Source organism: Cyprinodon tularosa, unplaced genomic scaffold (genome assembly GCF_016077235.1).
Source record: "Cyprinodon tularosa strain WSP-4 unplaced genomic scaffold, ASM1607723v1 ctg539, whole genome shotgun sequence".
NCBI classification, from domain to species: Eukaryota; Metazoa; Chordata; class Actinopteri; order Cyprinodontiformes; family Cyprinodontidae; genus Cyprinodon; species Cyprinodon tularosa.
Genome location: NW_024039273.1, coordinates 1,420,637 through 1,440,114, shown reverse-complemented (window position 1 = coordinate 1,440,114; position 19,478 = coordinate 1,420,637). Strand labels below are relative to the sequence as shown.

The following is a 19,478-nucleotide window of genomic DNA, read 5'->3' as shown; positions in this document are numbered from 1 at the left end:
AAACCATAATAACGAGGATCAGACAGAGCAGGTAAATGCAGCGTATCTTTCTCACCTCTTTATGAAAAAGAGAAAGAAAAACTTGGATAAACTTCCGAGATCTCTCTCTGAGAATCACCTCTCTGCCTGAGTCAGCATAGAAACCATCCCACAGCGTTTATCGCTGCGTTTTTCTTTTCTTTAGACGTAGATCCCATGTTGTTTTTTTTAATATATGAATTTTCTTCAGCTTTGATTTATAGAATGCACCGCTGTTTTTTATTATTTTTATAATGACTTTTCATAATCTGTCCAAGTCAAATGTGGGAAATTGTTTCAATGTGTGTGAAACACAGAGATGGAAGTAAAAACAATCTGCGCAGATCTGCTCACCCTGCCTAGTCGGAGCTTCTCTATACCCAGTGTTACATGGGGAAAAAAATCAGATCAGAGATTAAAAAGTCGTGCAGCAGGTGTGTTCTGACCTTAACTCACAGCAGCTTTTAAGAAAACCGAAAAACTCAAGTCTTCATCGTCAGGATAGATTAATTCAGAGTAGAGAATTAGAGTCTGAGTTTGTTAAACCTGGTTTGTGAAACAGATCCCTGATCATGGATCTATGAGCGTCTAAAGGGGCCTAAAGTGGAACATTTCACCTTTATACTGTTACAGTAGACAAGAAAAGAAGAATAGAGTAATACATTTTTTCCCCCAACTTGTTTATCTAACAGCCTGATTTTCATAATGCAGTGAATAGGAAATTTCCCAGAACTCCAGGTATTGACTCACCTGTGATGACTTTAACCCTTAATGATACGGTGTTTAGATGTCACACAGCAAACACATGGTTCCTGGATCTGGGATAGATCTGACAGTCTGGCTGGGAAAAACTTTATCGCTCGAATTATCATCATGATCCAAAGAATCTTCTAACACTTTGCTCTCTAATCTTTCTTGTATTTATTTTTAATTTAGCTTCATAAAACAATTATACAAGAAGTGAATACCAGCGAGTGTGTGGACATTATAGTTATTATACTGCTAGAAGGTTGGTATATCTAGAAGGAGGAAAAATAAAAATAAAGAGATAAATTATGAAACTGTTCAATTTGTTTTATTTTTCAGGTTCCTTTACGGTGAAGTTCTGTTCTTTTTCCTCTGTATTAAATCTGATCTTCAATCAAACAACATGTCATTGTTTCCTGACAGCTGATTGGCTGCTGGGTGGACTCTGATCCATCCTGACAGCTGATTGGCTGCTAGGTGGACTCTGATCCCTCCTGACAGCTGATTGGCATTCAGGTAGACTCTGTTCCATCCTGACCACTGATTGGCAGTCAGGCTGACTCGGATCCATCCTGACAGCTAATTGGCTACTGGATCGATCCTGACAGCTGATTGGCTGCTGGATATATCCTGACCGCTGATTGGCTGCTGGGTGGACTCGGATCCATCCTGACAGCTGATTGGCTGCTGGGTGGACTCGGATCCATCCTGACAGCTGATTGGCTGCTGGGTGGACTCGGATCCATCCTGACAGCTGATTGGCTGCTGGGTGGACTCTGAACCATCCTGACAGCTGATTGGCTGCTGGGTGGACTCGGATCCATCCTGACAGCTGATTGGCTGCTGGGTGGACTCGGATCCATCCTGACAGCTGATTGGCTGCTGGGTGGACTCGGATCCTTCCTGACAGCTGATTGGCTGCTGGGTGGACTCTGAACCATCCTGACAGCTGATTGACTGCTGGGTGGACTTGGATCCATCCTGACAGCTGATTGGCTGCTGGGTGGACTCGGATCCATCGGATCCATCCTGACAGCTGATTGGCTGCTGGGTGGACTCGGATCCATCCTGACAGCTGATTGGCTGCTGGGTGGACTCGGATCCATCCTGACAGCTGATTGGCTGCTGGGTGGACTCGGATCCATCCTGACAGCTCATTGGCTGCTGGGTGGACTCGGATCCTTCCTGACAGCTGATTGGCTGCTGGGTGGACTCTGAACCATCCTGACAGCTGATTGACTGCTGGGTGGACTTGGATCCATCCTGACAGCTGATTGGCTGCTGGGTGGACTCGGATCCATCGGATCCATCCTGACAGCTGATTGGCTGCTGGGTGGACTCAGATCCATTATGACAGCTGAATGGCTACTGGATCCTTCCTGACAGCTGATTGGCTGCTGGGTGGACTCGGATCCTTCCTGACAGCTGATTGGCTGCTGGGTGGACTCGGATCCATCGGATCCATCCTGACAGCTGATTGGCTGCTGGGTGGACTCAGATCCATTATGACAGCTGAATGGCTACTGGATCCTTCCTGACAGCTGATTGGCTGCTGGGTGGACTCGGATCCTTCCTGACAGCTGATTGGCTGCTGGGTGGACTCAGATCCATTATGACAGCTGAATGGCTACTGGATCCTTCCTGACACCTGATTGGCTGCTGGGTGGACTCGGATCCTTCCTGACAGCTGATTCGCTGCTGGGTGGACTCTGAACCATCCTGACAGCTGAATGGCTGCTGGGTGGACTCGGATCCATCGGATCCATCCTGACAGCTGATTGGCTGCTGGGTGGACTCGGATCCTTCCTGACAGCTGATTGGCTGCTGGGTGGACTCTGAACCATCCTGACAGCTGAATGGCTGCTGGGTGGACTCTGAACCATCCTGACAGCTGATTGGCTGCTGGGTGGACTCTGAACCATCCTGACAGCTGAATGGCTGCTGGGTGGACTCGGATCCATCGGATCCATCCTGACAGCGGATTGGCTGCTGGGTGGACTCGGATCCATTATGACAGCTGAATGGCTACTGGATCCTTCCTGACAGCTGATTGGCTGCTGGGTGGACTCTGAACCATCCTGACAGCTGATTGGCTGCTGGGTGGACTCTGATCCATCGGATCCATCCTGACAGCTGATGACTGCTGGATCGATCCTGACAGCTGATTGGCTGCTGGATGCATCCTGACAGCTGATTGGTTGCTGAGTGGACTGATCCATACTGACAGCTAGCCTGCCCTGGAGCAGGATAAGGGCTGGTTGTCCTTCCGCAGTAGTGTCGCAGTGAGCTTGACGCAGACATTTTTTATTTATGCCCAATTTTGAGCGTGGTACGCTGTGGGTCTAGATACGACCGAGGCGGAGAGAAAATGGGGGCAAGTTTGTCTGACAACGGTGGGACATGACGGCGAAAAAAAGCGGGGATCCAGGGAAATAGGGTGCCAGCGCTCTCCCACACCTCACTCTTCTAGCTGGTCTATCTTCACGAGTCGTTTTGTGGTCATAAAAACAAAGCAAGTGAGCCCCCGGCCTGCGGTCAGCTACAATTTGGGAGAGGTGCAGCAGTGTCTGCGGAGGGGCCGGGGACGTCTTTTTGTTCACTGCGACACCTACGCAGACGACCTAGTTTCGAAGTATTATATCGTATTAAATCAGCCTTTAGCTGTTATAAGTACTTTACCATGGTGACTAGCATCATGGTACCAGAAAGTCAGGGTTAAACCCGACTTTATCTGACTAACTCTCAGATCCCAAATAGTCCAGGAATAAAGAATGCCTTTCTTGTTTTTTTATTATTTTATTTTGTCTTTAATCTGTAAACCCAGAATATTAATTTTTCCTAATAGAGAAAATGAAAATAAAAAAGTTATGATAGAATTTTTTTAAATGAACCAAGGGTTTGGATCCGGCCCCAACATAAGTGGACCCGCCTCTGGGCGGTCCGCTCCATTGCCTTTCCCAGAATGCAACGCGCATCTGTCATGGCGGCTCACTGACGCTTTTTTCAGCACATGGATGCATTAGACTTCTGTCAGGTCCGCCCACTGTGACTCGGCTCTTCTATCGGGGTGTGCTGATCCCGGTTCGGTCCGGTACCGTCCCGGTTCTGTGGGCAGAGATCCAGCCGTGGTTCTGCAGTGATGGTGTTCAGCGTAGAGGTCCCGGTCCTCAGAGGCTTCCTGGCAGGCAGCGAGGCAGCGGAATGGACCCAGAACCTCGGTACCGATACAGGTGAGACATGCATGGACCGAACCTCCAGTTATTACTGGGTCTGAGACCCATGTTTGACCCATTTAAAAAGACAACATCCGGGCTGGACCGAGACTGGACCCGAACCGCGGATTACTGGAATTAACTGGAAACAATCCCGGTGTCCATCCAGCATCATTACAGTCCCCTCTGGACCCCTGTCCTCCTCTGTCCTCCCATCTAGACCCCCTGTTCTCCCATCTAGACCACTGTCCTCCCATCTAGACCCTCTGTCCTCCCCTCTGGACCCTCTGTCCTCCCCTCTGGACCCTCTGTCCTCCCCTCTGGACCCTCTGTCCTCCCCTCTGGACCCTCTGTCCTCCCCTCTGGACCCCTGTCCTCTTCTGTCCTCCCATCTAGACCCTCTGTCCTCCCCTCTGGACCCTCTGTCCTCCCCTCTGGACCCTCTGTCCTCCCCTCTGGACCCTCTGTCCTCCCCTCTGGACCCTCTGTCCTCCCCTCTGGACCCCTGTCCTCCTCTGTCCTCCCATCTAGACCCTCTGTCCTCCCCTCTGGACCCTCTGTCCTCCCCTCTGGACCCTCTGTCCTCCCCTCTGGACCCCTGTCCTCCCCTCTGGACCCCTGTCCTCCTCTGTCCTCCCATCTAGACCCCTGTCCTCCCCTCTGGACCCCTGTCCTCCAATCTAGACCCTCTGTCCTCCCCTCTGGACCCCTGTCCTCCTTTGTCCTCCAATCTAGACCCTCTGTCCTCCCCTCTGGACCCTCTGTCCTCCCCTCTGGACCCCTGTCCTCCTCTGTCCTCCCATCTAGACCCCTGTCCTCCCATCTAGACCCCCTGTTCTCCCATCTAGACAACTGTCCTCCCATCTAGACCCCCTGTCCTCCCCTCTGGACCCCTGTCCTCCAATCTAGACCCTCTGTCCTCCCCTCTGGACCCCTGTCCTCCTTTGTTCTCCCATCTAGACCCCCTGTTCTCCCATCTAGACCACTGTCCTCCCATCTAGACCCTCTGTCCTCCCCTCTGGACCCCTGTCCTCCTCTGTCCTCCCATCTAGACCCCCTGTTCTCCCCTCTGGACCCTCTGTCCTCCCCTCTGGACCCCTGTCCTCCTCTGTCCTCCCATCTAGACCCCCTGTCCTCCCCTCTGGACCCTCTGTCCTCCCCTCTGGACCCCTGTCCTCCTCTGTCCTCCCATCTAGACCCCCTGTTCTCCCCTCTGGACCCTCTGTCCTCCCCTCTGGACCCCCTGTCCTCCCTTCTGGACCCCGGTCCTCCCAACTAGACACCCTTTCCTCCCATCTAGACCCCTGTCCTCTCATGTAGACCTCCTGTTCTCCCATCTAGACCCCTGTCCTCCCACGCAGACCGCATGTCCTTCCATGTAGACCCCCTGTCTCTGTCCTCCCGTCTGAACCCCCCGTTCTGTGGTCTGTCTGGTTGTCAGGTAGTCTCTGATCCAGGTGTTAGTTGATGCCTCCATCTGCGTCTCCTGGAGTTTTTAACAAAGCGACCTCATCATAGCAAACATTCAAAAAGAACAAAAATAACTTAGAAGCTGCTCCAATGTTCAGACACCTTAAGCTGAACAAGTCTAGATTAAATTAAATGTAACAATCAACCTGATTCTGTTTTATTCTCATAAATATAAAACAATGAAGAGGAAACATCTTGATCTAAATTCAATCTTTTCACATGGTGTTTTCTGGTTGTTTGGTCTCTTTGAGGTTTTCCTTACTCTCTTCTTTTGATGATGAAGTTAATTAATTTGTGTGTTTAATGCCTGCATGTTGTGTGTGAAATTGTTGCCGAATGGAAAAAAGGTGAGACATGTAGTGTGATAGAGAAGTGGATTAGTGTTTGGCACATGATGGAAAGCAGCACATCTCTTCATAGGGATGCATGGATCCTGGTTTAACATCTCTTTTGGTCCTAATATATGAAAAAATGTATAGATGTGCTACGTATAGACATTGTCTAGGTCCTTAGGGGCAGAACATTTCAGTCACTTTCCATAATAGATAAAAATGTTGTTTGTCTGTTTTGGAGATCAGATCGTCTTCCCCTTTGGTGAGAAAAGCAGACTGAGAGCTGACCTGAAAACATCAGGAGAGCCCAAAAAAACATTTAAGGAAACCGAAAACATTGATGGAACCTGAAAACATTGGAGGAACCGTATTATGGAGGACCAATCCTGCCAAAATTAAAAATAAATACAGAAATAAATAAATGCTCAATAAATAAGCATACAATTAATTGCCCCCAAAAATACAATAAATAAATAAATGTTGGTAGAAATTAAATTATACAGTGAGACATAAATTTATATATTTCTTTTAATTAGCTTCTTTATTTATTTGCTTTTGTTATAATTACCTTATTTATTTATTGTCCGGTGTAATCTTCAACTTTATTTATTTATTACTTGCTTCCATGCTATTTATTTCTGTATGTGTTTCTGCCTCATTATGCAAATGAGGAAGGGGTGTGTCTTAGAGAGTCAACTTCTGCTCATTGGTTGGTTAGCATTTTACTGCATCGGTCGAATCTACAGGAGCAGAGTAGAGTCTGAAGAGCGCTAGTATAGACTCGTGTCCTCGCCAAGTATGTTTTTGAGAAGAACCCAGAAAAGTCGGGCTCTCACTCAGTATAAATCTGGGTCAATTGGAACAGAAGTGTACTTGTGACATCACCACATGCTGTTTTTCTCCTCCTGTTATCAATAGTCTCTAGATAATAATAAATTCTGACTTTTTTCATTTAGTGGGGGAATAATAATGAACACAATCAGATAAAAACAAATCAAATCAAAACTTTGCCAAACACAACAAAAATCGCCATCATAGCCAGCGGTCCTTCACACGCGGCTATGCTGAAAGAGGACTGCTGCAGACGGGCTGCCGTTAGGTTCATAGCTCCGCTGGTTACCGCAGTCCTCTCAAGTTCTGAACAATTTCTTTTAAATTACGCAGCAAATCAGTAAATGGGCCATATAGTGATGCTTAAAAGTATATTGTTCTCACCTCAAATGATCTTAAAACGTACATTTATTGAACAACAGCAACAGAAAAGAGAACTTTTAACTTAATACTCTAAGCTCTGAGGTAAGATGATTGGCCGCCAATCAATGGGCTTAAGTTGAGCCCTTAAGACACACCCCTTCCTCATCTGCATAATGAGGCAGAAATGCATACAGAAATGTAAATACGACAGGCAGAAATAAATAGCATGGAAGAAATAAATAGGGGGAAAAATACAAAGAAACAATAATATAAAAGTATTATCACATGCACATAAATAAATACTTAAAAACAAATAAAGTTGAAGATTATAATGGACAATAAATAAAAAAGGTCATTATTACAAAGGTGAAAAAAAAAGAAATAAGCTAATTAAGACATATATATATACATTTATGTCTCACTGTATAATTTAATTTTCTACCAACATTTATTTAATGTTATCTTTGAGGGGCAATTATTGTATTATTGTATTATCATTTTTTGCGCATTGGAACCCGAAAACAGTGATGGAACCCGAAAACATCGGAGGAACCCGAAAACATCGGAGGAACCCGAAAACATCGGAGGAACCCGAAAACACTAAAGGAACCCGCAAACATCAAAGGAATCCAAAGGCACTGATTGAACCTGAAAGCAGTGATGAAGCTTGAAAACATTGATGGAACCTGAAAACATTGATGGAACCTGAAAGCAGTGATGGAACCTGAAAGCAGTGATGGAACCTGAAAGCAGTGATGAAACCTGAAAGCACTGATGAAGCTTGAAAACATTGATGGAACCTCAAAAGATTGATGGAAGCTGTAAACATTGATGGAACCTAAAAACACTGATGGAACCCGAAAACACAGAAGGAACCCACAAACATTAATGAAACCTGCAAACATTAATGAAACCCACAAACATCAAATGAATCCGCAAACATCAAAGGAACCCGCAAACACCGGGAGAACCCGAAAACATTGAAGGAACACGAAACCAACAATGGAACCAGAAAACATTGGAGGATCCTGAAAACATTGATGGAACTTGAAAACACCGGAGGAACCTCAAAACCCCGGAGGAACACAAAAATATTGAAGGAACATGAAAACAACGATGGAACCTGCAAACTTTGGAGGAACCGGAAACATTGATGGAACCGGAAAACTTCAATGAACCCCGAAAACACTGGAGGAACCTGAAAACACTGGAGGAACCTGAAAACATTGAAGGAACATGAAAACAACGATGGAACCCGCAAGCATTGGAGGAACTGGAAAACATTGGAGGAACTGGAAAACTTCAATGAACCCCAAAAACACTGAAGGAACCCCGAAAACACTGGTGGAACCCCGAAAACACTGGTGGAAACCCGAAAACACTGGTGGAAACCCGAAAACACTGGCGGAACACGAAAACATTAATGAACCCCGAAAACACTGAAGGAACCGGAAAACATTAAATGAAGCCAAAAACATACAAGGAACCCATAAACACCTGGGGAACTTTAAAACATTGGAGGAACCTGAAAACATTAAAGAACTTTAAAACATTGGAGGAACCTGAACACATTAAAGGAATCAGAAAAACATCAGAGGAACCTGAACACATTAAAGGAACCAGAAAAACATCGGAGGAACCTGAACACATTAAAGGAACCAGAAAAACATCGGAGGAACCTGAACACATTAAAGGAACCAGAAAAACATCGGAGGAACCTGAACACATTAAAGGAACCAGAAAAACATCGGAGGAACCTGAACACATTAAAGGAATCAGAAAAACATCGGAGGAACCTGAACACATTAAAGGAACCAGAAAAACTCAGAGGAACCTGAAAACATTAAAGGAGTCAGAAAAACATCGGAGGAACCTGAAAACATTAAAGGAACCAGAAAAACATCAGAGGAACCTGAAAACATTAAAGGAACCAGAAAAACATCAGAGGAACCTGAACACATTAAAGGAACCAGAAAAACATCAGAGGAACCTGAAAACATTAAAGGAGTCAGAAAAACATCGGAGGAACCTGAAAACATTAAAGGAACCAGAAAAACTCGGAGGAACCTGAAAACATTAAAGGAATCAGAAAAACATCAGAGGAACCTGAACACATTAAAGGAACCAGAAAAACATCAGAGGAACCTGAACACATTAAAGGAACCAGAAAAACATCATAGGAACCTGAAAACATTAAAGGAGTCAGAAAAACATCATAGGAACCTGAAAACATTAAAGGAGTCAGAAAAACATCGGAGGAACCTGAAAACATTAAAGGAATCAGAAAAACATCAGAGGAACCTGAACACATTAAAGGAACCAGAAAAACTCGGAGGAACCTGAAAACATTAAAGGAATCAGAAAAACATCAGAGGAACCTGAACACATTAAAGGAACCAGAAAAACATCAGAGGAACCTGAACACATTAAAGGAACCAGAAAAACATCATAGGAACCTGAAAACATTAAAGGAGTCAGAAAAACATCATAGGAACCTGAAAACATTAAAGGAGTCAGAAAAACATCGGAGGAACCTGAAAACATTAAAGGAATCAGAAAAACATCAGAGGAACCTGAACACATTAAAGGAACCAGAAAAACATCAGAGGAACCTGAACACATTAAAGGAACCAGAAAAACATCAGAGGAACCTGAACACATTAAAGGAACCAGAAAAACATCAGAGGAACCTGAACACATTAAAGGAATCAGAAAAACAATCGGAGGAATTTTAACACATTAAAGGAATCAGAAAAACAATCGGAGGAATTTTAACACATTAAAGAAACCCGAAAGGATCGCAGGAACGCGAAAGCATCGGAGGAACCTGAAAGCATCGCTGGAACCTGAAAGCATCAGAGTTACCCGAAAACATAGGAGGAACCGGGAAACATTGGTGGAACCAGAAAACTTTAATGAACCCCGAAAACACCGGAGGAACCCCGAAAATATCGAAGGAACACGAAATCATCGAAGGAACACGAAATCATCGAAGGAACACGAAATCATCGAAGGAACACGAAATCATCGAAGGAACACGAAATCATCGAAGGAACACGAAATCATCGAAGGAACACGAAATCATCGAAGGAACACGAAAGCCCTGGAGGACCCTGAAAACATCGGAGAAACACGAAAACATCGGAGAAACACGAAAACATCGATGGAGCCTCATAACACTGATAGAACCTGAAAACTTTGGAAGAACCTGAAAACATTGATGGAACCTGAAAACACAGTAAAAACCTTCACTATTGCTCAACTTGTGCTCCTCTGCTAACCCCATCCAGGACTGCCTTATTTGCTGGAGCCTTTTGGGAGTTATGGACTCATTTGAGAGCCTCTCCTTTGTTTGCCATAATTGCTGCCATTTCATGGGCCTGCCTGAAGAGAAGCTGAGCTTTCAATAAATCTATGGCCCTACCACAGGCCTTCATTTCCCCTCTCATTAAGCCCCCCCTCCCAGTGGCAGCCCCTGGGTTTCATTAGATCAGATGCGAAGCTCCAACGCTCTTTCACCGCACCAGTTGCACCTTATTAAAGCCGAGGGTTCCATAAAGGGCTCATTTCATTGACTAATGGAGGTTAATATCAGTGGCTAACACCACAGACAGCATTTATCAGGAGGCATTGAAAGGACCTTAAACTGGACCCTAGCCTGACACCTGGAACCAGTTCCAGCTGTTTCAACTCCTGCTTATCCTGCAGTATGTAAGGGCAGCCCAGGGATCCATGTAATGTCTGTCTCATCAGTGGGGTGTTTAATCCCCCCCATCAGTCTCAGCCACTGTGTCAATGCGTGGATGGCTTTACTGTAGGAGTGAAGACAGGCTTTGCTGTTTAGCTCGGGTCAGCACCTACCTGTCCTCCGTTGGCGTCTGCTGTCTCCAGCGAGGAACTGAATGCAATCAGAGCTAATGAGCAAAGCTAGCCCCCTGCTCCCATAATAGCTGTCTTTTTTAGGCAAAACTTCTTAGTTCAGCCAATTTACAGCTGTTAATCTGTGAGCGCAGCGCGACTACGGTAGATGTGAGCGTGAGGAAATTATCTTTACAGCCTCTGCCATTATAAAGAGCTGTGTGTTCACTTAGTGATCACGGGGCAGGTCACACTTCAATATTTACAGTGCCGTGCGGTTCCAGACAGGTGTAAATGGGGGTAATCACGGGTAACGGGTCGGATCTTGGTTCTGAACTCGACGGGTGCGGGTGGATACAATTTAGAAATAGAACATCCAGGCAGGACCCTGGCACAGGCTTTCTATTTCTGGCATCAGGCACAGATGAGGGATAAAGGATTTAAATGCGTTTATTCCATCAGAAAATACATTATTAATCTTTAAAGGAAAAGTCCGGTCAGCAAGGAATAATCAATGGATCATTATTTATACCTAAAACTAATACTTTCGCTGTGATTTAGTCAATTTAGCGTTAATCAGTAAGAAAATAAAAGTAATAATTTTCGTCGCGATCACAGAGTCTGGGAGCGGCCATTTTTCCCTAATATAGTAACACCTCACTCCTGACATCTATCAACAGTGACGTCACGGTGCGGTAAGCCTAGCGCCATTCTCCCCGCTTTACAAGCAGAATAAATGGGAACTACTAGACACATCTGCAATCAACAACAACAAAGATTTGTTGATGTTGGGTAAAAATGGGGAAAAAAAGAGAAAAGAGTTATTTCACTTTTCTGATTCACGATCCTCCACGGACGGGTTCAGAATTCAAACTTCTGAATATGACAGGACTTTTCCTTTAACACATAGTTTAGTACGCTTACTATGTTTAGGTAGCGACAAACATAATTTATGTATTTTTTAAAAAGTAAAATCGAGGACGATCCGGATATTAATCTGGTCACGCAGATGAACTAATGACACGGATCGGGTTTCTTTTCTGGTATGGATCAGGTTGTGACAGATGTTACTCCTTGAACACCAGTTGGCCTTATTTTCTCTCCACTGTCGCTACAAGTATGCTTATTGTGAGGGATTGCCGAAGAGTCAATATCTGCTCTCTCTACCTGCACCTCCTGTAAACTCAATGACTCTGTGATCTGATTGGACTAGATCTATAAAGTAACATGATTCGATTTTTTTAATTGCCGATAAACAGGCTTGATTCGTCCCGATATTAATTAATTTTGCACTAATCCCTAAAAGCCTTTAGGGATTAAATTATTAATTCAGGAGGACCAGGAGGAGCATTCCAGTCATGCTGCCTTCCTACCAAACATGAGGACGCTGCTGGAGGAGTTTTTTACATGGCGGTTCTCCATAAGATGCGCGTTCTGGAGCAAAGGGATGCATAGGATACGTTTGCTGTGATAACATTGCAAAGCTACAGCCACGGCGGATGTCAAGAGCTTATTCTGGAGTTTTCGGTCACCTGATCAGTGAGGAAGGAGGCAGCAGAGACGAAGTTTTTTCAGTCAAATAAAGGAAGGGATACACCATGAAGGAATGCTCTGCAGAGGTTTGGAAATGGACATTTGAATTGCTAGAAATAAACCAAGGAGCTGTTTCATCTGCATTGTTTCAGAGAGCGGCTCTCTGCTGCAGTCCTTGTTGGAGGGAGACTTCCAGGCCGTTCTGCTGAGCCCTCAGGTGACAGGTGTGCTGTCTGGAGATGGCAGCTGCAAGGAGGGTGAGGACCTCGAGGCCTACCTAGAGAGAAGACTGCTGCTGTACCTGAAAGGAGACGATGATGAGCAGCAGAAACCAAACAGGTAACTCAGCAGGAGAGCATGTGGATGTTTTCCTTGATCCCAGCTGCTGGTGTAGCTTGTTGATGTTAAACTGTTCAGCATGGTGAGGCAGCCTCTGCTCACTGTGACGTTAGTCCAAAACCAAATGAACCCATTTTCTTCCATGCAGACCTTTTATTAACGCAGTGGGACACGAGTAACTCCAGGTGTGTCTGCTCTGTCTGCAGGGAGCTCACAGTAATGGCCGCCGCCGTCTCCTGCCTCCATCTGTTTGCTCAGAGTAACTGGACCGGCCCTCCAGTCCCCTCCCACCTGTGCCACCTGCTGCCGCCAGCTCTTCCGTCCTCTCAGGTTATTTCCTTCAAATAAATGTTCCTTCCCTGATCCACTCAGAAATACTGATCATGGATTATTTTGCATGATATCAGCTCTTTAACACTAGAACTCCCAAGGCTGTCATTTTGACCATTCTGAGATTTTAAAGGGAAAGAACTTTATTTACATTAATCTTATGTTGCTCATGTTAACTGACTTTTTCCTTTAATTTCCACATAAAACGTAAAAAATAAATATGGTTCATTTTACTTCGATTTCCCACAGCTGTTGTAAATACCAGATCTGCTCGGGGTCCTGCCCCTTATTATGACGTTAATATATGGCAATTCCACTCAGACAAACTGTATTGCACCCGTTTCTTAAGGATAGAACCTCTGTTGGTGTCTCAACATATTATTACCTGTATTTGCTATTATTTTACATTTCATTGGTGATCTAAAGTAGCCGAAAGTAGGAAACAATCATTCTCAGTCTTGAAGGAAAGTACTGTGTTCTAAGTCTGAGCTCTGCTATTTAACAAGGTGACAAAACAAGTCTCAGTTTAGTTTAATTCTTTTTATTAAAATCTGAGGGCAGCAGAGGACAAATGGGACATTTTAAAAAATGACTTTCATAGAAATTTTACACCAGAAAACAGTTATTCTACTTGTAGAAAACGAACGGTTGTTGTTGATACAAATTTAAAAGGAGCGTAGCTTAATATGGCTAGCTGACCGAGCTAAAGGAGGCTAACCTGTTAGCTACTGAACACAGCTAACCACAGCGCTACCAGCTCTCCCCCTTTATATCATGGTCTAACAGTTACTTTGTTCACCAGAAACATATTTTTTTAGTTTTTGTATCAATCGGTTAAAACTTCATCGGTCATTAGACACGCTAACTCTACAGATGCTCCCGACTCGGCAAACTGACACTGCAACCGCAGTGTTTTACATCATGTGGCAACTTTCAGCCAATCATGTAGCGTAACGTCACTGCCATGAAGCGGGACCCGAGCAGATCTGGTACCTACACCGTCATTTTGGCGGCTCTATTAGTTGCATTGTAAATTCTTCCCGCGGTTAATTGACGTTTGCAACCATCTACCTAGAACTCTTTGGCTACCACGGAAAAATGGCTTTCAGAAGAAATCTTAACAGTGAAACTGATTTTATAAATGCCTCAAAATATTGATGATAGCGATTTGGGTGGATAGACCAATGAGGAGGACTGGGTAGGAAGGGGCTCAGATTCTGACAGCAAGTCCGAGGATCATCATCCACCCACGGGAAAACGCAGATTTATCAGTGAACCATCAGACAATGGGGAAAGCTTTTGTTCAAGCTCTGCCTACACCTCAGCCCATTCACTCAGTGGCCCAAAATCCAAACCAGAGCCCATGGTCTACTATAATCACTCACAGGTAGGCGTGCAAACCACATGCGCTCCTCAGGTTACCTCCAGCCGCTCTGCCAGTGAAGAGCAGCTTTGGCGAGGCAGAGTAAACAGCTTCAGGTGCTTCAGTGCTGCACAAAAAAACGCTATGATGTTTGTCACAAATGTGAAAAGGTGGTCAGGGGGAAATGTTCGGGGGAATCAATAAATTTCTGTAAATAGTAATTTTAAATTTCAAACCCGTGTGGTAAAACGGAGTTATTTATTTTATTGATTTATTCTTATTACAAATTTAGTTCACAAATAATAATATATATAAAATAGCATTCAATACAGCCTTTAAAGTCGTGGGGAAACAGCTGTTCCAAATGTCGCTTTTCCGAATTGTCCCGAGTGGTGCACGACTTTTCACTAGGGAATAAAGTGAATGTGATTGGTTGATCATCTAGTGGGCGGGATTGATGTGGAGGAAAGTTAGCAAGCAAGTTTGATTGTGGCCGGTTTCTCTGAAGCATCTTGCTAACCAGTTAGCAACTTAGTGCTAGCAGGTTCCCAATGGGAAATTCCATTGGGACCAAGTAGCACTAAATTGGTGACTTAGAAACGACACTATCAAGGAACGCTATGGACAGAGGAAACATGCAAGAGGAGGAGAGTTTAGGGTCGGAGGTCGTGGATGAGTCTCCTCCGTCATCCATTTTTTATTTAGAGGAGGAAAGCGGGGATGAAGATGTTGTGTTAGAGGACGCCAGGGCGGCAGAAGCTTGGTTTGATGTAGAAGGCTTCCAGCCGTACATGTTTGAGCCCTTGCCTCGTAACGCTGCCAGTTCTGTTAGCTCTACGCCTGCTGAAGACACAGACGACCATCCCCGTGAACACTGGGACGGAGCTCAATGGGAAAGGAAATGATTCTGGTTTCTTATTTCAAACATTGCGTATATTAGCTGCGACATATGAATCAAGATGCTATGACCGAAAAAATTTCATTGACAGATGAGTGTTGATATACGATTGGCCAAATTTAGGTGTTCAAGTTGACATATAGCTAACTGGCCTGCATAAAATAACAAAAAAATCCACAAATTTTAGGACAAGTAGAAATTTTCAATGTTTGGAACAATATAGTGTGATAAAGAGTACATTTATGTACATGTTTACAACAGAATGTTTGGACATTTAAATATGACTTCCCTATGACTTTAAAAAATATGTATTAGATCTGTTTTAAAGTTTACATATCCACAATGGGTTTATATGGCACACAAATGTCCCCTGTCAAATTGACTTTTGGGGTCCTAGTGTTAAAGATGGCCGTACAGTAGCAGAGTATTAGTGAGGATCCAAGCTGTGAAAGATGAGCTGATGCTTTTAAAGTGTGTTTAAACTAATGAATGGAAGATCTGCAACATAATAGAGATGGTTCTACGTCTAACCAGGACTCTGAGCTGTTTACTGATGGATCAAAGCCTGTTTGTTAGGAAGTAATGAGAGAAGTTGGGCACATCTGATCCTACTTTGGTTTTCTGTTGCATTTTAACCAATAGTTTGAGGTTTATCTTCCCAGAGAAAGTTGGAAAAATATGATGGAAAGATTTAAACCATTCTGGGGACGTTTGCTTGGAATCATTGAAATCTATTTTGGGCACCACCATTATTTTTATTAAAACCTTTGATGAAATTATGGCATCATATTGAATTCTCCTCAGTTTGTTGGTAAGCTGAAGGGTTTTAGTTTTTACTATACTTGGATCAGGTGAGTGGAGCTATGACTGTGGTTCATGCTAATGGAGTCAAAGCAGCGTTTCCTTTACAGGGATCTGAGGAGAAAGAGGAAAACCGCAGATTAAATGTGAAAAAGATGCGGAGGGATATGAGACGAGGAGCTCAGAGTTCAATATGACCATAGATGTTTACTGAAGAAGCAGCTGAAGCAAACTAACCCTGAAGCTTTCCCCTCTGCTGTTGTGATGAAGGAAGCGATCTGCTCCTGCCTGCTCCTGGACGGCGAGTCTGTCTACAGCCTGGTGGTCAACCCCTTCCTCCTCCTGCTGGCCAGGGTCATCCTCACCAGATGCTCAGACAAAATGGAGAGCCTTCAGGTACGTCTGAATGTTTTGGATTAGTGGCAGCCAGGGGGCTGTTTCATGAAGCAGGTTTAACGAAAACTCTTAAGTTTTATAAACCTAAACAGGGAAGCTCTGATTTTTCCATTTCACAGAGAGTTTCCTCAACCTCTGTTTCAGTCGCCGACGCCGTAGTAACATCCTCCCAGAACTAAGCTGGTCAGCAGCAGATTTTCTTCAGTAAACTCAGTTTTGTTAATTAAAATAAATATATATAATATATATATATATATCATTCACTAGGCACATTAGACACATTAGGTTTCTTAAAAAACAACACTTCATGTCCGTTCGATGAGGATCAGCACTTTTTCACACAGAATTGAATATTTATAGGGAGAGGATTCTATAACTCAGTTGACAGGATATTAGATTACCTGCTTTTGGTTTGTTTAATATGAGCAATATGCGGATCATTTTATTTTTGTTATTTAGTTATATTTACAGTACATTAAAGGAGAATTCCGGTTTTTAACACTTTTAGCCCATTTTCTGTAGTGTCCAGGATGAAATCGAATGATCGACACCAAAATTTTGACAATTGGTCCTGTCTCTGCTTTTTGGCTCATACAGAATCCCCCCTGGCTGCTTTAGAATGGCTTCCATTGTGCATGTCCGATAATGTCCTTAAAACAACCTTAAACGTTCTTTTTTTTAAAATATGCTACTCACCGGGTCGTCAGCGCTGTTCAATGACGTTCCAAAAAAAGTTTCGTAAAGAAAAAACGTTCCTGTAGTGTTTTATTTAGCATTTTGTAAATCCCATTGAGTTCTGTTGGAATAGTCAATATTCCCCTGCCACCGGAAACGGGGCCTGTTTACACAGTTGTAGTCTTTTCGCTTCACTCTGTGTACTCCGACGTCGAGAATCAAGAATCCACCTTTCGTATTCCATTTTCAGAGTTTTTTAAAGTGTTTAACAGAGACGTTAGCACCTCGACGTCGGAGTACACAGAGTGAAGCGAAAAGACTACAACTGTGTAAACAGGCCCCGTTTCCGGTGGCAGGGGAATATTGACTATTCCAACAGAACTCAATGGGATTTACAAAATGCTAAATAAAACACTACAGGAACGGTTTTTCTTTACGAAACTTTTTTTGGAACGTCATTGAACAGCGCTGACGACCCGGTGAGTAGCATATTTAAAAAAAAGAACGTTTAAGGTTGTTTTAAGGACATTATCGGACATGCACTATGGAAGCCATTCTGAAGCAGCCAGGGGTGGATTCTAAATGAGCCAAAAAGCAGAGACAGGACCAATTGTCAAAATTTTGGTGTCGATCATTCGATTTCATCCTGGACACTACAGAAAATGGGCTAAAAGTGTTAAAAACCGGAATTCTCCTTTAAGAACTACTGAAATTATTTTCAGATTACACACAGATTCATTAATTCCACGGTGGAAAGAGAATTACTTTAGGGTTAGGATTCACTGGATGATAACAACCTAATGAGCCTACTGGGACAATCTGAGGCCATCCTATGGGCCTGATAGCTGCTAATAACAATCATTTATTGGGATGATAACATCTGAAATGTCTGCAAACAGCCTCTTAGTATTTACTGTGTAACAGAAGACTATATCAACATGAGGAGGAACCCATGAGATGATGCACAGGTTCTATACATTAGAACGTTTTTACTCTTCATCCCTTAATATTATCACGGTAACAACAGTCTATGGCAAGCCATTTTGATATGTACTTGTTTTACTGATTATTTATTCCTGTTATCTGAATAAAAACATTTTTTTCTTTGTCTAAATGAACATTTCAAACAAAATGACATTCTCCACATCTAGAATAAACATTCTGGATGTCTATAAATTAATTTCAGATCCTTATATTCTTAATATTACTGGTCAACATTTGTATTAACTATGAAAAAATGTTCTTAAGGTATCATAAATAAATTTTATTTAACTCCGATATAACTGGTTCCGCGTGGTGGCGCAGAACTTCTTCCAGTTGATCATAAAACCGTATGTTCGGAGAAGAAGCTGGAAAAACAAGAAATTCGGGACATAGCTGCAGGCTGTCGACTGTAAAGTTCATGAACGACTTTGCCGTTTTTTATATTTTTATATTTAAACTTTGTGGAGAATTATTAGGTAAATGAGTATTTTGACCACATCATCTTTTTCATACATGCTGTCCTACTCCAAGCTGTAAAGGCTTAAAAGCCAACTACCAATTAAATAAATCAAGTGGTGTACATCTCTGTAATCAGAAGGGGTGACACACACTGACACAAGCTCATTTATTACTGGGATGTCTGATTGGAGGCATGTGCACCAGCGCACAGAAGAGCGATTTTGGAAGTATTTTAATTGTCCACTCTCACTAATTTCCATGAACCTGGCCTCAAGGTATTGCACAGTTGGTATTGCACAGTTTGTAAAAAAATTCAGTACACCAAAAAAAATGTGGTGGGCCAGTCTAGTCCAAAATGCCAGGGCCGATTTTTTATTTTTTTTGTCCCATGGCCCCCTTGTTCACCTGATCTGAACCCCATGGAGAACCTGTGGTCCTTCATGAAATGTGAGATTTACAGGGAGGGAAAACAGTGTTGGGAGGCTGTGGTGGCTGCTGCACGCAATGTGGATTGCAAACAGATCAAGACACTGACAGAATCTATGGATGGAAGGCTTTAGAGCGTCACGGTGAAGAAAGGTGGCTATATTGGTCACTGATTTGTTTTTGTTTGTTTTTGAATGTCGCAAATGTTTGTTTCTGGATTTTGAGTTGTTATATTGGATTGCCTGGTGAAAATAAAAAAGTGAGATGGGTATATTTTTGTTTCTTATTACTTTGCCTAATAATTCTGCACAGTAATACTTACCTGCACACACAGACATCCTCATAAAATCGCCAAATCCAAAAAAAGCCACATCAACTTCCAAAAATATAAAACTTTGATATTAAGGATTCTTTTTGGGTTGATTGAGAACACAATTTGGCCC

General features: G+C 43.4%; 1 protein-coding gene across 1 annotated transcript in view; it reads left to right on the top strand.

Annotated features, from left to right (window-relative positions):
• The first annotated feature begins 3,723 nt into the window (after nucleotides 1-3,723).
• ttc27 (tetratricopeptide repeat domain 27) overlaps nucleotides 3,724-19,478 on the top strand; it is a 68,737-nt gene continuing 52,982 nt past the window's right edge. The window contains exons 1-4 of the mRNA XM_038304620.1: nucleotides 3,724-3,995; nucleotides 12,517-12,703; nucleotides 12,910-13,033; nucleotides 16,366-16,491. Coding sequence (XP_038160548.1) covers nucleotides 3,905-3,995; nucleotides 12,517-12,703; nucleotides 12,910-13,033; nucleotides 16,366-16,491 — 528 coding nt within the window. The 5' untranslated portion in view covers nucleotides 3,724-3,904. The remainder of the gene's footprint in view (nucleotides 3,996-12,516; nucleotides 12,704-12,909; nucleotides 13,034-16,365; nucleotides 16,492-19,478) is intronic.